General features: G+C 43.4%; 1 protein-coding gene across 4 annotated transcripts in view; it reads left to right on the top strand.

Annotated features, from left to right (window-relative positions):
- The window catches only part of SYNE2 (spectrin repeat containing nuclear envelope protein 2), a 174294-nt gene that overhangs the window by 1950 nt on the left and 151153 nt on the right, over nt 1-21191 (top strand). For all 4 annotated transcript variants that reach the window (XR_014226546.1, XM_082284463.1, XM_082284462.1 and 1 more), the window contains exon 2: nt 15746-15861. Coding sequence is in view for 3 of the 4 variants with exons in the window: in XM_082284463.1 (XP_082140589.1) it covers nt 15783-15861 (79 nt within the window). In the remaining variant the exon portion in view is untranslated. The remainder of the gene's footprint in view (nt 1-15745; nt 15862-21191) is intronic.

Genomic DNA, 21191 nt, shown 5'->3' with positions numbered 1-21191 from the left:
GAGAGGGATGGGCAGTGACCACAATAACGTATCACCCTGTACTGATGTATGCAGTGGCAATGTTTGCACCCCCCTCATGTGAAATGCTGTACAAACACCCTATTCAGAAGTGTATAAATTAATGTTCATTCTTCCCTTCTTCCTAATGAATGGTAATGAATGATAATTGCCTTTTTACCTGAGTTGTCTATAGAAACATGTATTAAAGTTCCTTTACTTAAACAATTCCTTACTGTCCAAACCAGCACACTTACAAATACCCTCAGGAAGCTAAGTACCACTGGTATCATACAATGCTAAGATTTGAGCATGGTGGTTTTAGAGGGGCAAAGGAACTGTACTTTGATGCTCCTTGGGGGTTCCTTCCAACTCAGGATGTTATATGATTCTGGATATTCTAAGAAAGGAGCTAATCTTTCTCCTATTAAATCTGACTAAAAGTTCAGTAAAGTAACTGAGAATTTCCTTGGTATCAGTAGCACTTGACCAGTCCTGTAGTGTGCCAGCTATTTTTCATTTATTTGTCAGGCAAAGATTTTAAGCGCAGACGCAATGAAGTGAGTCAAGGAGCGGCATGCATTGCTGGCTAATGATCTAATAGCTTGAAAATGCTTTATCTCCCTAGCTGCTAATTTTAAGTTTTATGGTGAAAGAGAAAGTAAGAAAAAAAGCCCCAACCAGTTACTGTTTGTTCCTTTGCAGTTTTTATCTGTGCGTTTTACTACAGTTTTATCTGTGCGTTGTGATACGTTTTTGGGAAAGGTTGCTTTATGTTTTGGGAGGAATTTGCTTTGTTTCAGGGGAAAAATGGGCCACAGTTTAGCCCATTTATTGAGTTCGTTATGCACATTGTAAAACCCCTTTACAATAATTATTCCATAAACAGTGAGTTTGGCTCTGCTCAGTTTCCTCAGCATCTGAATATAGAAAGGAACTAAAGAAAAAGTCCCAAAGCGGGTATGAAGAAGCCCAGCTTGGGAGATCAGGTATAAAGAGCCTCATTCATTTTGGTTTATCTGTAGTACAGGGATATGCCCTTACTCCGTGAATCATCTCCTGACATCTGTTTGCAGCGCTGTTTTCTTAGCAACTGCGGCTCTGTTTTAGATCTGGGCTCTCAATGGCCGGGTTTGTGCCGGAAGACGCAAAGAGACAATCCAAGCTCTTCCTAGTGAAGCTGTGCCTTTCAGCCCATTTAGCCAATTTATTTTCTTCCCTGAGGCTCAATAAATACCAGTTTTCAAAGTCTACCAGCTGAGATGCTTTTTCTGTGTTGGTGCAGAGATGCTTATCTGTTGCTTACCACAAATGAAGTGTTTCCCCAACAAGATCTGGCAGTGTGGGAGAGGATGGCCATGGGCTGTGTCCTGTTGAAGGGATGAGCTGTGTGTGCACCACGCTTGCTCTACCTTTCCTGCAGGTTTTTCTGAGCTGTCATGGTGCTTCTAGATGTGGGAGAGGACGTGGTCTTGAAGGAATGCTGCCACTGATGGCAAGGACCCACTCCTAGCAACATGCCTGTTTGAACAAGTAGTTGGATTAGGCAGTGGGATTATACGCAATATGGAGTGTGGAGCACTGTATGAGTAACGCTTTGGGATGGATCCATAAGCTGTGATTAAAGGGAAGGTGACATTTCATACACCTCTCACTTAATCTTTTCTTGCTGAATTTTACTGCTGGATGGTTTGTGTGGGGGACTCCTGTAACTGAGGCAGAGGTGGCCATGTAGATCACGTTGATCTGATTTTTGCCATCTGTGCTCCCCAGAGGGGGGAATCAAGACCTGACTTGGGTCAGGGGGGGTTTTTTACTTCAGCTGGTGTGGATGAATTGGTCAGGAGTGTAAATGTATGGAAGTACAAGTGGTATATCCATGTTAAGGGACGGGTGATGTTCACCCCGCTCTCTCCATGCCAACATACAGTTCCTGCAGGAGGAGCAGGAGGTTATACCTGCAGTAGAATCTGCAGCTACTAGACTGTGAATCAAAAAATTTACAGTGTGTTACCCCGTAGGACCTGAATTGAGCTGCATTACCCTTCCTGGTAAGGACTTGCATCCTACAGACCATGAAGGGTGCCAGTAGCAAGTAATCCCTGTGAAGGATGAATGTATTTTGGCTTGGGATAATGCTGAGAGGGTACAGACCTCTCATGTTTGGAGCATTTTCTTTGCAAAAGGATTGCAGAGTAGAGATGGGAAGACTAAATAGTGTCACTGAACAAACACTGGCCAGCTTCCTGCCACCTTTATGGATCACACACAGTTCCTGATGTTGGTGAGGGTACAAAGAAGACAACCTCTGTAGATCACCTAAATCACAGTATTCACAGCAGGAGATGGAACAATCTGCTTCTGTGGAGATGCAGAGGTACCAGGACAGGGACAGAAGAGGGAGTGGTGATAAAACTTCTGTTTAGCCCACCTGTGTGCACAGCAGAAAGCTCTGAGAGAAAGGGCTGGTGCAGAACACGCTGTTATCTCCCCACAGGAGGGGAAATGGGGCAGAGCTTTGACTCTGGACATAACTTTGGTTTTGTAGGGAGGCATGTTTGCTTTCTATCCTTCCTGCAGCCTGCTGATAACTCCCTGCACAATGCGGCTGCACAGATTGGCTCATGAGGTGTTTAAGGAACTGCTGACCCTGGTACAAGCAATGTGTGTGACCAGGGCTGAGTAAGAAGAGAAAAGAATGGCATTAGTTATCTGAGCATTAAGACTTAGGCTGCAAGTTCTATCAAAGGAAATGACAATTAAGATGGAAAACAAAGCATTTGTAATTACTTACATGGAAGTGTAGGGAGGAGGCAGAAATGTGGGGTTTGCGGGAAAAAGTTCTGTTTTCTGAATCTTCTGGCCTGTTGGCTGCCAGCAAAAAGACCAGAAGTTGGTGAACGCTGGAGCAAAAGGGTGACGCAGAGAGGGGAATGAACACACTGGACACGCCTTGGTCTGTGACACAGCCTGTGTACATCCATCCATCCATGAAGTGGTTGTAAAGACACTTCAGAAATGGGTTCTGTTCAATTTCCATTAGAGACCTCTGTGTTGTGTGGGTTTGTGTTGTTAATAACCACCTCAGTGATGCAGGGAAGGGAATGAAAGTTGCCAAACTAGAAGCGTGTCCGGCTTCTTGGAGGCTCTTGTACTGTGAGCAATGTGCAGCTCTGCTTGCAGGAATATTTGGTGAAATACTCAAGTTCAATAACTGAATGAAATTCTTCTAGCATAGCCAAGCCCAAAGGTGAAGGTGGTTGTGTATCATCTAGTAACCCAATTGGGGAGGGAAGCACAGAGCACTTGGAGGGTGTTCTCACTTCAGTGTAACCTGAGGGGGTGCTGCTTTGTTTCCTTCCTTTCCCCCATGCTAAAAGGGCAAAATTCATCTTGCCAATCTGTATAACATAACTATCTGCATGAAAGGCAGTTCTCCAGACTCCTTTCATAGTCACTGGAGAGGAGCACACACTTTTGAGCCATGATTCATCCACACTGAGTTGGACATCTAAAAATACATTGGACAAACTGCCCTAAAAGTGCCTGTTCCTCTCCATTGTTTCTGCTGAGCTCAAACAATGAGCACTTACAGGGGTATTGCTCCCGTGGCTGTTTAGTGTCAGGAGAGCTGAATCTCTGCCAAAGTGTCTCATGTCCCAGCAGAGCATCTAGGAGGGCTCTGAGTGTCCTCATTTCCACCAGACTCGGTGTTGGTTGTGCAGCGTAAGGTATTTGGCTGTACCTGAGGCTGAGGAGCAGACAGCAATGTCCAGTTTAAATCCACCCTCCTCCCCTGGTCAGTCCCTGGACTCAGATAAGCTTCAGGCTGGACCTGACAATCTGCTATAAATAAGAGGCCGAAGGGGATTTGCAGAGTGGCGTTTTCAAGGTCGCACATCAGGTTAGTGGCAGAGGTGGAAGCAATGAGGACACTGGGCTCCCAGGGGTGTGCTTCTTCCCCTGCCTGAGCTCCTCGCAGCTGCCTTGCAATCTGCTGCACTCCCGGGGGCGAAACTGGCGCTGGCTCTCTGTGGTGGACAGCACCCGGTAGGTACTCACTTCCTTTGGCTGGAAACCTTTTGCAAAATTATGTAGGCTCATCCCTCTTTCCCTGTCCTTTGCCTTGCAAAAATCCATAGTTCAGGCACGATGCTGAATTATTGTGCATCCACGAGGCTGCTGTGGGTGACTGTGCATGGGCTCTCAGGCACAAGCAGCTAAACCTTGGGGTAGATGTGCAACAGTTCAGTCTTCTTGTGGCCCAGGACAGCACCTGTGGTGATTCCCTGGTGGTTGAGTGATGTGTGGAAACTCTTTAAACAGACACATCCCACACTGTGCAATAGATAAATCTAAATAGATAAATCTAAATAGATAAATCTACAAAACCTCAGGGGGTTTTGTAGCCATCCAGGGAGCCACATGCTGGTCACCTCTGAGGTGTTGATGTTATTTAGCAGTCTGGAGAAGAAATCACCAGCTCTTGTAGCAAAAGCCTCTCTGTGCTGGTAAACCAGGTAGGCTAAGGATAAAATTCCTCCTGTGTGGAGAACTAGTTCACAGAAGAAAGACTTCTTTTGCTAAATGAGCTAAATGTCGAGGGAGAGACTTTGCTGAAGAAATTTGCTTGTGTAGCTGAGATATAAAGCACAGGCAGGTACTGAGTGTTAAATGGATCCTGTGCATGTCTGAATCTAGACAAATACCAGAGCATTCTCCTATCTTTCTTGATGCATGAGAAAGAATATGATAGCCATGAAATAGAAAGAACTTACTGTCTGAGCCAGGATTTGAGTCCTAAAGTTCTTCTTAGGGGGTCTGTGGGTGAGCTCCAGGAGGTGAAACAGATTGCAATTTGATCCCAGAGAGAACAACTGGGGAAAGGGAAAGAGCAAATTATTAAATAAGAGCTGGGAGAAAAGCCAGTCTCCAAAAATAAACTTTGAAGATCAATTCCAGGTATTTCCTGGCATTGTCATCCTGCTTCATCAACTGCTCAGACTGTAACAAGCAGTTTCACAGCAGGCTGACAGGTTTAGGGTTATTTGGTGGGTTTTCTTGGTTTTTTTTAAAAGAAAAAGAGTGTATGATAAACTGTTTGCAGTGTTGCTTCTTATGCAAAACTGGGTGGAATGTTGGTGATGAAATACCCCTGGGATGGAGAAAGCAGAGCTTGTTATTGTAGGAGGGAATCAAGAGCAGGGCTGGCTTCATTTTGGAGAAGTGAAGAGTCTGGATTTTCTTCCCAATTACATGTCCAGGTCACCTCAGGAGTTCCTGAGGGGTGGAAGTGGCTATCTGTGCAGTTTAGTGTGAGCAAACACTGTTCCTGCAGAGCAGTTGTGCCTTCCTGGTGCTGTAGGTAGCCTTGGAATGGACTTACAGATAATGTTGGTGAGTGAAGGCATCACCTTTGCAAAGCTCAGAGGTGACTCTGAGCGTGTTTCTTCTTGCAAAAATTCTGCAAGAAGCCAGTCCAGGAGTTCACTGTACCGAAAGCCGGTGTGTGGATTGTGAGGAAATTGAAGCATATCCTGTTCCAAGGGCTTGTGTTGGTGATCACACACTATCTCCCTGCTGGGGTTTCGTTCTGGACGGTGACTCTGAGAGGTGTGTCCCTAAAAACTGTACAGAAACGCCTCGGTGGGCTGGAGTTGGCTCGGGCTGGGGTTGGTTCATGTCTTGCCTCACCTGCTTGGCCTCGGCTGTGCTGCCTGGCCTCAGACAGGATGGTGTGGCAGCTCTGCTTACGCAACACAGGCTCTGCTGCTTGACTGGACTTGTCTGTAAGAAACTTTTGTGTCAGTAGTGCTGGTGCCTTTCAGCGAGGGAGATGCACAGGGTTCACGGGCATCCATCCTGGTTTGCTTGCGTTGTAAGAAATCCTGATTCTCAAAGAAAGCAGCCTGGACATCCCGTGATTCAGACTTGGATGGGAAGACTCTTGTCACCCTGAGTGTGCAGAAGTGGAATGCATGATATAAGTAAGGCATTCTTTAATCTGGGCTATTTCTAATTTGGAGTACTTGGCTTTGCAATTGCACCTGTATTTTATTTTTATATTTTGTATAGCGAGAACAGTTTGTTCTAGCAGGTTACTGTGCAACACCAAGTTCTTCCTCTTGGGTTGTCTATGAGCCCTTTGGCTGTTTGGTCCTCTCTGGCATCAGCACTGACAGGAATAACAGTGTTTGGCCTGGTTTTCACTGCTCACAAAAAGTTACTCTACAGGCTTAAAAGATGCTATAAATCAGAGATTTAGGTTTGTGGTTTTCTTTTTCCTTTCCCCTAAAGCAGCTAATTCTTTAAAAGCAAAGAGAAAGATATTTTGTCTAAAGTGGTCAAGGAAAGTGCTTTTCTTAGTGGAGAAGGTCCTGCACTGTCAGTGTGTGAGATGCCACCGTCAAGGAGCCCCTTTCATATGTGCAAAACCAGCACAGGCATGCAAATGTGCACACTGTGCTTGTAGAAAGGCTACTCTGCCCACAGACCTTGAAGTATGTGGGACAGAAGGCCTAAAACAAACAAACAAGACCCTGAACTAGCACTTTGAAGGGAATTTTCAGATGGAAGAATTAAAGGGATGTGAAAACCTCATTTTTTGGGGAGGCAGCCCCTCCAAGTCAGAGGAGAGGTGTGCTGGAGAAGAGTAGTAGTTTGCATTGCTGTAGCCTTGATTGGACATGCTTGAGAGAGAAGCTGATGAATTCACAGCTGCCAGGCTAGGACCTATCATTTAAATTGTAATTTACCCTTCAAATTTGGCAAGCTTCATTTGCCAGTTGCTTGACAAATCTCGCTTTTGTGTTTTCCTCCTGCCCGCGTAAAACAGCGAGCACTGCTGGAGAGAGCTACTTGCAGTAGATTGCTTTTCTCTGCTATATTTAGTGATCACAACAAGTTTGTGATCTTTGCAGGAATACTGCCAAAGCAGATAGGTTTAGCTTGAGACATGCCCTTTCTCTTTTGGCTCCCAAATCCATGGTGCAGTTCACTTTCCTCCCCTTTCCCGGCACTGTCAGTGGCTCTGTCTGTGAGGTCTGTTGTGCAAACATTGCTCTGCTTCTTCCAGGGATTCTGCTCAGTCAGAACAAGTCCCTGCTTTAGTGGAAACTCCTGCGTTCAGATTGCCACTATCCCTAGTGGCTTTCTCTTTTCCTAACTTCCTGAAAGAGCAGATTACTGCTCTTCAGGAAGGTCTTTCTGAACAGTCTTAGGATTTGATTCAGAAACTCCAGGCCTTTTATTGCTTAGGCAAGCTTCACTCAACAGAATAATGTGTTTGTTAACCATCTGACTGTTTCCTTTATTTGGTGAAAAAGGGAATTGGGAAGAGAGTGGGGAGGAAACATTTGTGTTCTTCAAAGGCAGAATATTACTAGGAGCCTGTTTCTCATTAATATCATACCATTAGTGCCAAGCAGGTGTAGTTGTTGTACATTGCTATTTTAAATACCTTTGCCATGTAAAGCGGATCCAGCGTGCCTGTGAGTCTGTATTGAAACACTGACTTCCAGTTGCAATCCAAGGGAGGGAAAGAAACACTTGTAAATAACTCGAGTTGTTGCAACGCTTCCTGCTTGGTTAGCGTGGGCAGCGTTGTCCAGTTTGTTCTGGTCAGGCGTGAGAGCTAAAACTCTCTCTGATTGCAGGCGATTCCCGCCCCCTTCCCTTCCCTTCCCCGCTGTACAGTCTGACTCGGGGCCAGGAAGCCCGAGGAGGGGCTGTGACGAGCTGTGTGCGGCTCTGGCGCTGGGAACTGCGCAGCTAAAGGTCAGAGGTCTGTCTGTGCCCTGCGGCGCCAGCACTGCCCGGCCACGCTGCGGCCTTTCCCCTTTCCAGGGAATGCAGAGCGTGGCTACTCCGTGCTGTGCCTGGCTACAGCCTGAGCCTGAGCCCAGCTAGCCGGGGCAAGCGGCCAGGTAGGGCTGTCTGTCGCGGGAAAAGGGAGGAAGGCTTGTAGGAGTGAAATGACAGCGATTGTCGTCTTGCTGCCTGCTTTCCCGGTTAACCCGGCTCGTAGGAGGAGGCTGTGTTTGTGCACTGGATGCAATTCCCAGGTACAGGGATCTGGAGCCAGCCTGTGTTTGTCATGCTGTTTTTGTGATAACCTTTCCCCGCAGCCCCGTTATCTGCGGGAAGTGGCCTTGGGGCTGCTCTGGCTGGCGGGGGAGTGCCAGACCAGCCCCTGCTCTGGAAAAGTTTTTCCATTCTGGCCTCATGGCAACACACCGTTCAAATGACATGGCTTTGTGAACATAATTGGAGGCTTCTGGGCATTGCACAGGTAGTTTTAGGCTGGGGTGTGCTCACGGGCTTTGTGTTTTGGAGATTGAATTGTCGCCCAAGCCCTTGACGTTGATGGAGCCATGAAGTCACCATGGTGTTTTTGGCTTCCTGCATAGCAGTGGACCTTGGGGTGATCGAGGTGTATGGCATTAGCCTCCTGAGCCTGCAGGCATTCAGCACTCCTCTTTTGTACCTTAACAACTGTGATTTTAAGTCCTGAGCAGTTCTTGTGTTCATTAACAACATGGAAAATCTTGGAAACCAGTTGAAAACTGAATTGTTTCTGCAGTTTTAGTCAGTGTGCTTTGGCACTGCCTTCCCACTTGGGAACAGATAAATGTGAGATAGGCTCTTATTCTGAGGCAAGTAATTGCATCGTGCACCTTCATGGGTCAACCTTTGTGACTGTGTGAACAAGGCTTAGCTCTGTTAATAAAAGCATTTCTCTGTGTGTGTGTTAACATCAGCGGGGAGTTAGCGCAGTTTTCAAACTGTATCAGGATGACCAATATATTATCACCCCCCAAAAGGGAAAAGGTCAAAAAAGACACTTTGCTAACTGTGTTTTTAAATTGATTAACTCAATAAGAAGATCCATTGTGCTCCTGCAACAGGAAGTGTTACTGATGCGTAAATCAAAGACAAACCAGCAACATTTGCTGGCCTTAAAAATGGTGTGTCTTTTGTATACTCATATGCTTGTCCTGGCTGGTTTTCAAAAACTATAAATAGATCACTGGGAAGTCCCTGAATAACAAAAATGTACTGCTGCTGCTTGTCATAAATAAACTCGTAAGACCTGCCTTGGTCTTGCAGTTCTTCTTCTTTGGAGGAGTCCTTACTTGTCCAGTTGGTTCCAGAGCATCGTGTCACGAGACAAGACTATTTCTGTGGCAGTGGGGTGCAGCTTCATGTCCAGCTCTGCATCTCTTGAAGATCTCACGTTCTCTGGGCTTGGTGTCTTGTAGATCTATCTAATGCTCTCTTGGCTTGCTTCTACTTGAGCAGAGTTGTTCAGTCTTTTCCAAGCTTTTCTCTTTTTGATTTCTTCATCTCCAGCTACTGATAGCATAGGAATACCCAAGGCCAGACTTGTTTCAACTTCATCCCAGGCAGTGCAGAGTCTCTCTGATGCCACATACACTAATACCACTTATTGAAAGACTGGCTGATACCCATCTGACTGTTACTGGGTGTTATGTAGGATCAGGAGGCTATAGCCTCTTTTCTGTATCGCCTTCAAAGGGATGGAAACCTGATGGAAACACTTTTCTTCCTCCAGGGAAGCACAGAGAATATGTCATTATTGGATACTGGATGATGACAAATATTTTTTTTCTGCCAGACATAGATAAGTTGTCAGTTCCTCAACTGGGGAAGTCAGGGTAGATCTGTCAATGGTGCTGTCCTGATTTTTGCCTCCTGAGAATCTGGGTTTGAAGGGAAGGGGATCAGCATGTTTGCTGTGTGATCACATTCCAGCTGGGAATGTGATACAGTCTGAGATGGCCCAGAAGAGTGATGTTGGCAAGCTCTTCAAATGTGGAAGGGATGACCTTCAGTTTGGAGTAGGATCTTAAAAAAAAGAGTGTTTAATTGCAAAGTTGATAGAAAATGTATCCTTTAAACAGACCTTTCTCCCCACCACTGGGTGAAAATATGGTGGAACCATTGTAAGTAAAGTGTTGAGAAAGCAGGAACCTCAAAAAGTGCTGTGTGAACTTCTCAGGCTTTACAGAGGTGTGAGTACATCAGAAGTGATGGGAAAAGAAAATATTATAAAAGAGTGAAAACCAAACCAACGTCATGTAAGGGATTTCCTGTGATAATTATTTAGGTCTTGGGGTCATGATTTGGATGCCAACAATTTGCCTTTAGGGAGGCTCTGACAAACTTACAGAAAGAGAGCTTACCAAAAGAAGGTGGCTCAGTAGCGCATTGCAAGGCTCAAGACTCGCACCTCTGAATGTTGCTGCTTCTTTCTGAATGTAAAATAAACAGCGATCTTTGTTAATAGCCAAAAAGGAAAGTGTCTTCATTTGGTCAGCATTGTGGAGCTCTACTTCCTTTGGATTGGTTCACCAAAGATAAAAATCTGCCGTTTCTGTTCATGACGTTGCCTTGGCTCAGTGCATGAGTAATAATAATCTGTTGCTAGGAACAGACTTCAGTTTACATGGAGAGGCCTCTATGGAGGGCAGGTCTTTGAGTCCCTGAGTGGGTCATAAATAATCAGTGGCACTTCAAAGGAGGAAAAGTGAAAACAAGCGGTTGGAGATGCCATGAAAAGATGTCTGCAATTCCTATTGCAACACCAGTGGAAAGCATGTAGCCAACATAATTGGGCCAGTATGGGGCATGGATCTGCAAAGGCAAAACCAATGAAGCAGGGATTTACTAACAGTGGGTTATAATATTCACCTACCTCTAGCTGGGCTTGTTTGCAAGGTGTCTGCTGCTTTCAGCTTTGAGAAGTGCAAAACTGAGCTAATTTCATGGCAAATGATTTTTCAAGATTGGCTCCTGGGCAGGGCCGTGTGAGGGTACATCTGTGCAGGGACATGCACAGTTCTCTGTGAACTCTGGGGCTAAAAAAGCTCTTACCTGGGACAGTGTGGAAATTACACTGACTAGTTTACCTTGCTTCCTAAATACTGTGCACAGCTGCTTTGTAGAGGCAGCTTTAAACTAATTAATGGAATACCCATTTCCTGTTTTGGGTGTAGTTACATGGATTGTTTTGTGAAGATGGCAGTGGTTTAACCCTAAGGAGTGTGCTGTGTAACTGCTGGGTTTTCCATGCGATGAAATCTCACCAGCTGCGGTACTTGGAACAGCTGAAAGCCAGGGTTTGCAAACCACCCTGATCTGAACTAATGTTAAGGCTGTGAAATCCTTTCTAATGAATCCTCTAAATCCATCTGAAACTTTTTTCCCCCCTTTCTTCTGAGACAACAATGTCCTTACAAAGACCCTGCTTAAGGAGAGCATCTCTTAGGTCTCATTAGGACTTAAGCCTCACTGGAGACAAGGTATTTAAATCAGTGTTGTCTATTCTTATGATAATGGAATGCAAAGCCTGGCTATGATTATTTTCAGGTTAGTTCCTTGAGATTTGCAGTCTGCTACTTGCTCTTAGGTTTCTCTCTTATCAGTGTGCCTATGTGTGTATGTTAATGCCCAGGATTTTCTGCAATCTGCTAGCTAATATCAGCTGAATTTGGTAGAGGAAGGGAAATTACAGTAGAAGTGATTTGAAACAACTATGCTGGTATAATTTCCACCAATGTTTTTAGGTGCCTGTTGTGGAAATAGCTGGAGAGGTATGGGAAGAAGGGTTTGAGTCTTAGGAGTGCCTTTACCATGGGGGAAAGCTCTGTTGGTGGTTGAACCATTTGACCCGGGTGGCCAAGAATTTACCCCTTTGGAGAACACCATGGAAAGCCTTCTTCTCAAGGAGGACACTGCTGATGCTGGTGCAGTTCACATGAAGTTAATCCACAGGAAATTAATCCATTGGAAATAAGGTCCCACTGTGCCCGAACTGTCTCTTTGACTCTGTGATACTTCACAGGTTATCCCAAGGTATAAGCAGTTAATGCTTTCCTACATTAATGCTAGACTCTCCAGAGAGAGGGAAAGACAAGGTCATTCCCTTTGGTTTTATCCCCACTGAAAAGTGTGATTTGAAAGCATTTGAGTTATTTTCAACATTGTGGGTATATATTTCCTACTTGTCCGGTGTTTCATGGAGGGGAAGGGATTGGTTCAGCTCTGCAGTTCATTGAGTTGTTATGAAACAAAATAACTGACTTAAATATGAAGTAGAAGAGATGATCCTTCCTACTGCCTATGAAAACCATTGCTGGTTGGTTTCAGACTCTTCAGAGCTTGATGGTTTTAGACTCTTCAGAGGCTGCAATGATGTAGTTACAGTTGATAATGCTGTATTTGAATGAAATTTGGGGCAGGGAGGAGGACAAAGTAAGTAGCATATTGTCCCTGTATAATCCCTTCTCAGACAATCTGTGCCTTGTACCTTTTAAAGAAGACTAATCCTTGCAGGTGTGTCCTCCAAGAGTGTGTTTGTGTCTCCCCTTCAAAGCACCTGTGGAGTCTTCTGTTGGGGCAGGGCAAAATGCATCTGCTGTGTTGGATGGTGAATTGAGGGTTTGAGGGACATGAAAGCTTTAGCATAAATTTACTTGGTATTAGCTGTGTGTCTTCATAGCCTGCACTGTTATGGATTTGTTGGGTGGATGTCTGTGTTTAAAGAAAAAAGTTTAAAATTTCCCATCCTTTTGGGACAGAGGCCACAAATTGACTTTAAAATAAAATAAGAGCATGTGCTTTTCTTCATTTATACGTGTTCTGTGATCATGTGCTGTAATTTATGTTAGTTAATAAATTAAGTAACTTAATTAAAGTTTATTCATCCTTTAGAGCTTAATATACTTTCTGCTTTGAAATCCTGGAAGTTTTATTAGCTTTAACTACTTTGTTGGTTAGAGATCTGACCTGAGATTGGGGTCCCACCACATGAAGTGCAGCGCAAGGACATAAAAAGAGACACTATGTGTTGTTGCTGTAACTGGCAAGGATTGGGGACAGAGGAGGAACAGTCACAGAAAGGTTAAAAATATATTTTGAGTTGTTTATGAAATGTCCATCAGAGTTGTTCATGGCTCTTGCATACTTTCCTGTTACTATAATGGAATTTTAATGCCAAATCCTGCTCCCTTTCTCTGGACTGTGGTCTCAGTGACTCTGGCATCAGGCAAGTTAGTTGAAAATAAATTGGCTCTGCCCGGGTCATCATCTCAAATGTGGATGCTTTGAAGTTGAACAGATCTGTATTGTTTCCACTGTTAGGGAGTTTGCTTATATACTTCCCACTTGGGTCATTTGTCATCACCTTCAAGGTGGTGATCAAAAAACCAAATTCAAGACTTAGTCTTACCCAAAAGATATTAAGGCCACCTAGCATTTTTCATTTTCAGACTTTGGGTTTGTATTGCTTAATCTTAAGAGAAAAAGAAGGGAGTTTCCCAGGAAAGATTGCATTGCCTTGGGCATAGGCAGCAATAGCTGTGAGCACTGGATTCTTGCTCAGCCCTTGCCCATCCTCAGTTTGTATAAGAGCCCAGTATTTATCATAGAATTGTAGAATTCCAGGTTGGAAGGAACATCAAGGACCATGTGGTCCAATATTTTGTGCTAAAAGTGTGGTCCAGACAAGATGGCACATCATCCTGCCCTGTCAAATCGTAGCAGTGCCAGTGTTGTGGAATCCACCACTTCTCCAGGGAGATTAATCCAATGAGTGATTGTTCTGCAAAAAGTTTTCCTCTTGTGTCTAATCAAAATCTCCCTAGCAGTAACTTGTACCCACTACCCCTTGTCTTTCCCATGTGACTCCATGTAAAAAGGGAGTCTCCATCCTCTGTGGGCACCCTTCAAATACTGGAACATGGTAATGAGATCTCCTCTCAGCCTTCTTTTCTCAAGGCTCAGCAAACCCAGCTTTCTCAGCCATTTCCCCACACAGGCCTCCCAGTCTTTTGCTCATCTTTGTGCTCTTCTTTCTCCAGCCTGTCCACATAATACTTTGTACAATGTGGTCCCAAACTGCCCCCAGTATTCCAGGTGTCCTGACAAGTGCTGAGCACAGTGGGATAATGACTTCTCTGTCTCTGCTGGTGATGCCCCTGTTTGTGCAGCCCAGCATTTTGTTGGCTCTCTTGGCTAGTTTAGTTATCTTCTGATTGCCATCCTAACCTCAAGGCTTGGCTTGTTTATATCATTGTGTTCTTGTGCCAGCCAAAGATCAGATTAGTTCTTTCCCTCCTATTTGTGCTTGCTAAGGTAGCCAAACTCTTGTAAAATATGTCTTTCTTTGTTTATCCAGATAGGTCTGACCTTTACCTGCCCCAGCTAAACTCCCCTTTCTTGAATCTGGTGCCTTGAGTTGCAGTTTTGAGTTGGTGACTTGCAGAAGTGCAGCACGGTCACTGCAGCAGTTGGAATCAGTGCTTCAGCCTTACTAGCTAATATCTATTTCTCTGGAAATCCAGAGACTTTTCTTGTTGCCTTTTTTCTCTCTGTCTGGCCTTTACTTGTCATCAGTAAAGGGATGTCCCATGGCAGGGGGGTTGGACTGATAGTCCCTTCCAGCCCAAAGCACGCTGTGATTCTAAATGTGGGAATAACCCCATGTCTCATGTAGGTGCTGTAAGTGTGAATTGATTGATGTTTGTGAGGTGTTCAGATGCCGGGCTGGTGAATGTCATAGAAAATCTTGTGGGGGTTTCAATAATCCTGTCACCAGAGCAGCTCTTGGATAAAGCACAAGGACACACATTGTTCAGGGTGAGGAAAGTAAAATATTGAAGAGCTCCTTGTGAAATGCATGTTCTCCTTCCTGCTCAGTGAAGGAGACAGAGTGAGGAGAAATAGTATGGAGTGGGGTAAACAAAGGCTGCCTCATGATTCATGTGCACAAGGGAATGGATGTAAGAATTTCTCTGGCATTCCTTAATGTTGTATTTCCTGACTCATCTATTCACGCCCTTTATTTTGACATATACTTGGTGGATGAGTTATTAATACATGGTGTGGAAATCCTAGAGCTTCTGGTAAAAAGGTTACAGTTGTGTAGGTAACAAAGCTTGTTTAAGAGTGAGCCCTTCTTTAATTTTCAGCTTAATTTCTTTAACTTCTGGGTTCTTGATAAAAATAAGTCTCTATCTTAAGCATCCAGTTCTTCCTACAGTGGCAAATTGAACAATACAGCTACTGCAGAACCAGGAACACTTGTAGTTTTTTAAGGAAGATAGAGCATATTGTTTTCTAAAGTTACATTAGAGATAGAGGAGGTGTCCAGGGAGAGGAAAATGGAGGAGTTGGAAAAGAAACTCCTTCATGGGGATTGAGGAGTAACAAAGGTACCAGACAGTACCAGAGCAGTTGTGTTGATTCTCTTATGATAACTGCTGCTTTTTCATTTCAGCTTAATCTTTGCAGACTCTTCCTTAATTCTGCAACAATTATCCAGGCAGGAAGGGAGATCTGAAAGGTACAAGGATTAAAAAAATGAGGTTTGGCAACTACCAGTCTGCAGAAGGCACTGCGAGCTTTTGTCACCTTGGCTTTCTCAAAGAAAGGAATGGTGTTTGAATTTTCCTGATCCTGGTGCTTTTGTTTTCATGGTGAGATCCACTGGGATCCCTAGTTTGTATTGTGGAGTGCTGCTGGCCACTGCTAGAAGAGAGTCAAAGGACCAAAGCTTGGGTTCCTGCAGTAGGAACAGTCGCTTTATTCTGTATAAGCTAAGGAAACAGCTGACCAAGGGAAGAAAACCCAAAACAAAATGCATATCTTGGTGCCACATCATCACTGAGCATCATCAATTCTTATAAAACTGTACTGATTTTCTTCTTTTTTAATATCATTTCAGTTCGGAAGTTGATTAAAGAATCTCCATAGAATTCAATATGGCATCACAGCAATCATCTGCATCAACAGAGGAGCAGGCTTCCTCTGAAATAGATGATCTCCATCTAACGCTGCAAGGTAAGTCATTGAAGCTTTTTGTGCCTTTTTAATTTAGATTTTTGTCAAAAATCTGTGGCTGTATGTACAAGTTGGAGGGAATTCTGAACAACCTGTTTAAACTTGTGTTCTGGTGAGTGTAGTTAGTTCATGTCTGTGCTTCTTTGCCGATGTTTCTATGTTGCATGAGAGAGGTTTCAGCAGGGAAATGAAAGATAAGCTCTTGTGGTACTTTCTCGCGGTATTTTCAGATCAGTTGCCTTTTTTGGTACCGATGTGCTCACTGGTTCTTATGCTTTGTTATTCAGAATACATGTTCTTGTAAACTGTTTTGGAAGGAACCACCAGCATGAAAACAGGCCAGTTCATTAGTTTCCTTGTTTTCAGCTTGCTGACAATTAGGTGATTACATTGAGCTGTCTTAATGAAGCTATTGACTACAGTACTATTTTATTCTATTTTATTTGGTTTTCTGTTTTTACTGCTATATCCCCTGCAAGTTTTGTGGCTTCTAAACGAATTTCTCATGGGTCAGAATCTTTCATCTTTACTTGTCATGAGTTATAATTCCTTAAGGAAGCACTCACTAGCTGATTTTTACTTCTTTCAGTTTAATGGCATCTACCTGGACAGTTAAATGATGATGAGTGCATCTGACCTGGCCTGTCAGAACTTTCAGGTTTTCCTTACTCACATGTTGAATTTCCTCCTATAAGAATTTTCTGTGAAGGTTGACTTTGCTCTGAACATATTCATGGAGGCTATCAAGGAGTCTAGTCCAGGCAGCAGGACTAGCCCTGCTGAAAAGCTTGGTTTTGATGTGTTTAGACTAAGCCTGGTTATTCCAGAATGGATGGGCTAACTTGTGTTTCCACAGAGCTATTTCCTTTTAACTCCCTTGCAATGAAATTTCTATGGTTTCTTGGTTGAAAGCAAATATGTTGAAAACAGATGGTGCAAAAGAATATTCTGCCAAGTTGCTTCTGTGATCCATATTTGCACTAATACTGTTGTTGAAGCAATGTGTTTTGACGAGTGAGGGTTAATAGTGGTCCAAAGCCGAGCATCTTTAATGGTGAATTCTCTTCCGTTTTGCTTCAGTATTGCATTTTCAGGAGGACAAGCAAAAACTTGTAGCAGACAGGAGCTAGTCTGACTTTTGCACCAAGCACAGCTTGTCAGACACACATTTGTTGTGCCAGTCAAACAGCCTTGGGTAGAAAGGCTGAGGTGGCTGTTGTTGTGAAACACATTTGGAAAACACTCTAGCTTTAAGGCAGATTTAAAGTTACATGCCATTTTAGAGCAGGGCTTTACTTTCAAATTATTTGTTTTTTCTGGAAAGTCAGATTGGTGTTTGTGTTGAATAACAATTGAGCTTTTTGGTCTATCTCATTGAAGGAGCCCTGCTTAGTAAAATTGAAATGACTGTATTTCTTTGCTGTAATAAATGGAGCTCTCAGATTATGCTGAAATGAGCACACTGCAAATCTTGTGCCCAAGCTGCCCGTGCCTGGCTGTTGTAAAACATCCAGAGACATCCCATAGAAGTGACATGAGCAATTTTTTGTAATGATTGAAGACACAACAAATGGTACTGACACGTTTTGTGTAAGAGCTGTGGCGCTGCAGCGTCTGCTCAGGGTCAAACAAGCAAATGGCAATACAGCTGTGAGGAAGCACCAAAGACACGCTCCCTGACATGACATGTAGGGACCATTAGCAGCTCTGTTCACAGATCTGTGGTAGCAAAGGTCAAATAAGAAGAATAGGGTCACTCAAGGAAACAGGTTTTTCCATTAACAGGAATCTCAAGATGAGATTTGCGAAGCAGCCAGTGACATTGATTGCTTTAAATCTTGAGGTCCACCTGGGGAAGTGTTAGAGAAATTTCAGATTCAAGGAATAGCTGCTTATAACTATCAGAAAAGCAGCTTACATTTTGTGTGACTGCAGATGGATGTAGAACTTGTTACGATCTCCTTTTTCAAATTGCTGGGATATAGCTTCAAAGAATATGTCCAGCATCGTATAATACACAGCATAATGGGAGACATGCATAAATGGTGCACAAGGAAAAAGCAAGAGTGAGATCTAGTCTGGATGTAGTCTAGATATATTTTGATCTACTTTTCAGTTCTTTGTGATCCAGTCTTCCATTATTCCTGAAAGGCATCCCGTGGGGATAGAGCACTTGTCCAGTCTTGTTAATTAGGGCATGATCAACTTAATGTGTCAATTGGTTTGGTCATATAATTTTGTGACGTTTATGCCTAAAAATGTAACAAAATCATTAGCTTTATTTGTTTTTCCTTCCCGGCCATGCATAGGTATGTTATTTTAGGTACGTTTGACTGTTATTTAAGTTACAGACTTCTGCAAGGACAGCACTTTTGGGAAGAAGGAAAAAAGAGGGAAAGAACAATCTCCTTTAGGTAATTAGTGAAGAGTTTACTACTTAGTGGCTCTAATTATTATAGAATTCCTATTAATTTATGGCTAGTTGGTTAGTAGTGTAAAAGCTTATTAGTGGGTATTTTGGTAGAAGAGTGTTTGAGGGTGAGCACTGATTTTCCTTAAAAGCGTTTGGCTTAGAAGATGCCATAAAGAGATTTACTGGAAAATAGGTAAAAATGTAACTTTGTCCTCAGTACATCTTTCTTGTCAGCCGATTACTTTAAGGAGACTTAATGGAGCTTGAAAAACATGAAGAAAATAGGTGAAGACATGAAAGCAGTATGTTTTCTAATGCCCCCATCTCCAGGCATTTTCAAATGGTAAAGCTAGTCACAAAATCATGAGGCTGAAGTAAAGAGCTGCAAGAATATAAACCCTTATATATGGATCTTTTCAGAGTTATGTATTGCTCTTTAACCTTTACCAGTTTTCAGGCTGATATCCAGATGAGAGTAATAGTTACCCCTTCCCTCCCTGCCAAGAAAGTGGAAATTGCTATGAAAATGCATGATGTCAGGAATTGGCAGGCTTCTTTTATTTTCTTTTTCTCCTTCCCTCTGTCTCAGATGTTACAATTAATCAGATTAAGGTCGGCATTATCTGTGCCCTTTCCTTCAGCACCTCTCTGCTTCTTCCCAGTTTTCTGATGCAGCACAACTTACAGCAGCTGCAGGATTGCTTTGCGTCCTTGCACAGCTATGTAAAAGTGCAGGTGAAAAAGCCTGGAGCTGGACCTGTTATGGTTATAACCAGTGGGGGAATACTTAAGGAAAGGGTTTCTCCTGCCAGGTGATCTGCAAACATCTTGGTGAACAGAGGATGCTTGACAGGGAGATGCTTCATTGCACTATGGACCATCTTTGAAACCTGAAGTCATTTTTGGTGTAGGATGGAGCAGGCAGGAGCTCAGGGCTTGGCTGGCAATGAGTATGGGAGGAATAAAGCAGGATCCCTGTTGTATGTCTCCTCCTTCCATGTCTCCCTCCCATCACTGTGTTGTGGGCTGGCCCCAGAGCCTGCTGCTCATCCTGTGAATTGAAGAGGCACAGTCAACATCCAAAATTGCCTTTAGCTACTTGAGATGAGGAGGCATGTCACCTCCTTGGTAAGAGAAGGGCCTCCTGGCAGTGCTTTGGGAGCAGTTGGAGATGGAATCATGCTTTGCTGCTGAGCAGGAGTGCGGGATTGCAGCAAGGGGAATGCGTGGCTGCTCGCGGATGGGTGGCTGCAGCAGGAACTCTGCAGGGTTTGTGGCACTCTAGAGCGGGATTATTTTTTGCTTTTGGAACACAAATCTCTTTAACTGTGGGAGGATTCAACCTCTGTTTTCTGTCCCATGCACAAATCCTTCCCCTGTCTTCCCTAGGATAGCAAACAGACCCTGTGTGTGGCACTTCCCACCAAGCCTGTGCAGAACTCTGTTTTCCCTTTTCTTTTCATGCTTGCTGAGCTAATTCAAACACAAGAGAGTGTTTTAGCTCTTGGAGTTTGGGGTATGTACTTACTCTTTCACTGTTTAATTAACTGCAGGGGTCCTAATTTTTGGCTCCACTTATTAATGTGCATGTGTGTTACTCTTTATAACTGTAACCCAAAGGATGATAATATAGGAATGTGGTTGCTAAAACTGAAGAGGGTTTTTGAACAAAACTGTTTTTAAAGAGAGTTTAGTGATAAAAATGAATGATACTATTTTCATGCAGTTATGTCTAATGCTTTATGAATGATTGCTCTTCAAGTGAAATTGAAAATACGGAGATGTGTATGGATAGGTTTTGTTGTGCAGCTTGTAGTAGATTGTACTCATCTCTGAGTAAAGGGGGATTTCTTTTTGAGACCCTCTTAATTCATCCAGAGGTCAGGTAGATTAATAATTCTTACCCAGCTTTTTTTTTTGTTTTAATTGTATGTCTCATCTGATGGGTCCACTTGCTTATTACAGCTACACTTTTTTTTCTTTAACTAGAACGATTAAAAAAAGCCCATTAAATGTTTATTACGATTTTACAAGGGTGACTTTTACAAATTGAAAAGCTCCCATAGGAGCTGCACAGAAATTTATTCCTGGTTTATGCTGCCCAGGTGAGGGAACTGCAGTTCCCCATAGTGCACAGCTTCGTGGCATGTGACAGGGCTGATGGCACTGGAGAGGCAACTGGCACGTGACACTGCCTTGAAAACATTCAGTCATGGGTATTTTTGTCTGCTTCACATACCTAATGTAAAAAACAGATTGGATAGTCGCATAAAAGTGTTCCCTGCTAGGTAAATTTCAATTCGTTAAAGGCATTACCTGGTGCATAACTGGTTAAAAACTGGCATTAAAATGCCAAAGGAGTGGATGGCTCCTGAGGCACCTGTAAAGGGCACTGGAGGCCACTAGAGTCAGATCCCTGCTTCACTGTGGATGTTCTTGAAAATGTTAGAAAAGCCACTTAAGTGTTTATCTTGAAAAGTATGTTTATATCTAAATGATGTGACTTGGTACCTTTAAGAATTTAATCTGCAGCCTGCCTATGCCCCTGAGCACTGAACATCACGTTGTGGTGGCTGTAAAGACAGTGGTGATGCAGAGCAGGGCTGCTCCAGCATCCTGACAACGAGAACAGCAAAAGGGTTTAAGAAGGCCAAGAGGGCAAAGCCTGGTGTGAACACACTTCCTGAGTTAGCAGCACTTTTGGTAAATTGGACAATTTGCTTTCAAAAGGAAAAGGAGGTTGAAAGGAGTAGTGTAGAAAGTTTCCACTGGCTTCACTGATGTGGTAGTAGTGATTTAGTTAATATTTATATAATATTTGGATTTGAAAAGACCCATACCTGCTAGTAGAGGTATTTTCCTCATCTTCATTGGGCTTTGGATAAACTTCTCAATCTTGACAAAAAATTCTGTGTTT

This window comes from Coloeus monedula, assembly GCF_965178545.1.
Source record: "Coloeus monedula genome assembly, chromosome: 6".
Lineage (NCBI taxonomy): Eukaryota > Metazoa > Chordata > Aves > Passeriformes > Corvidae > Coloeus > Coloeus monedula.
The sequence above is the reverse complement of the archived record's forward strand: the minus strand, read 5'-3'. Positions and strand labels throughout refer to the sequence as shown.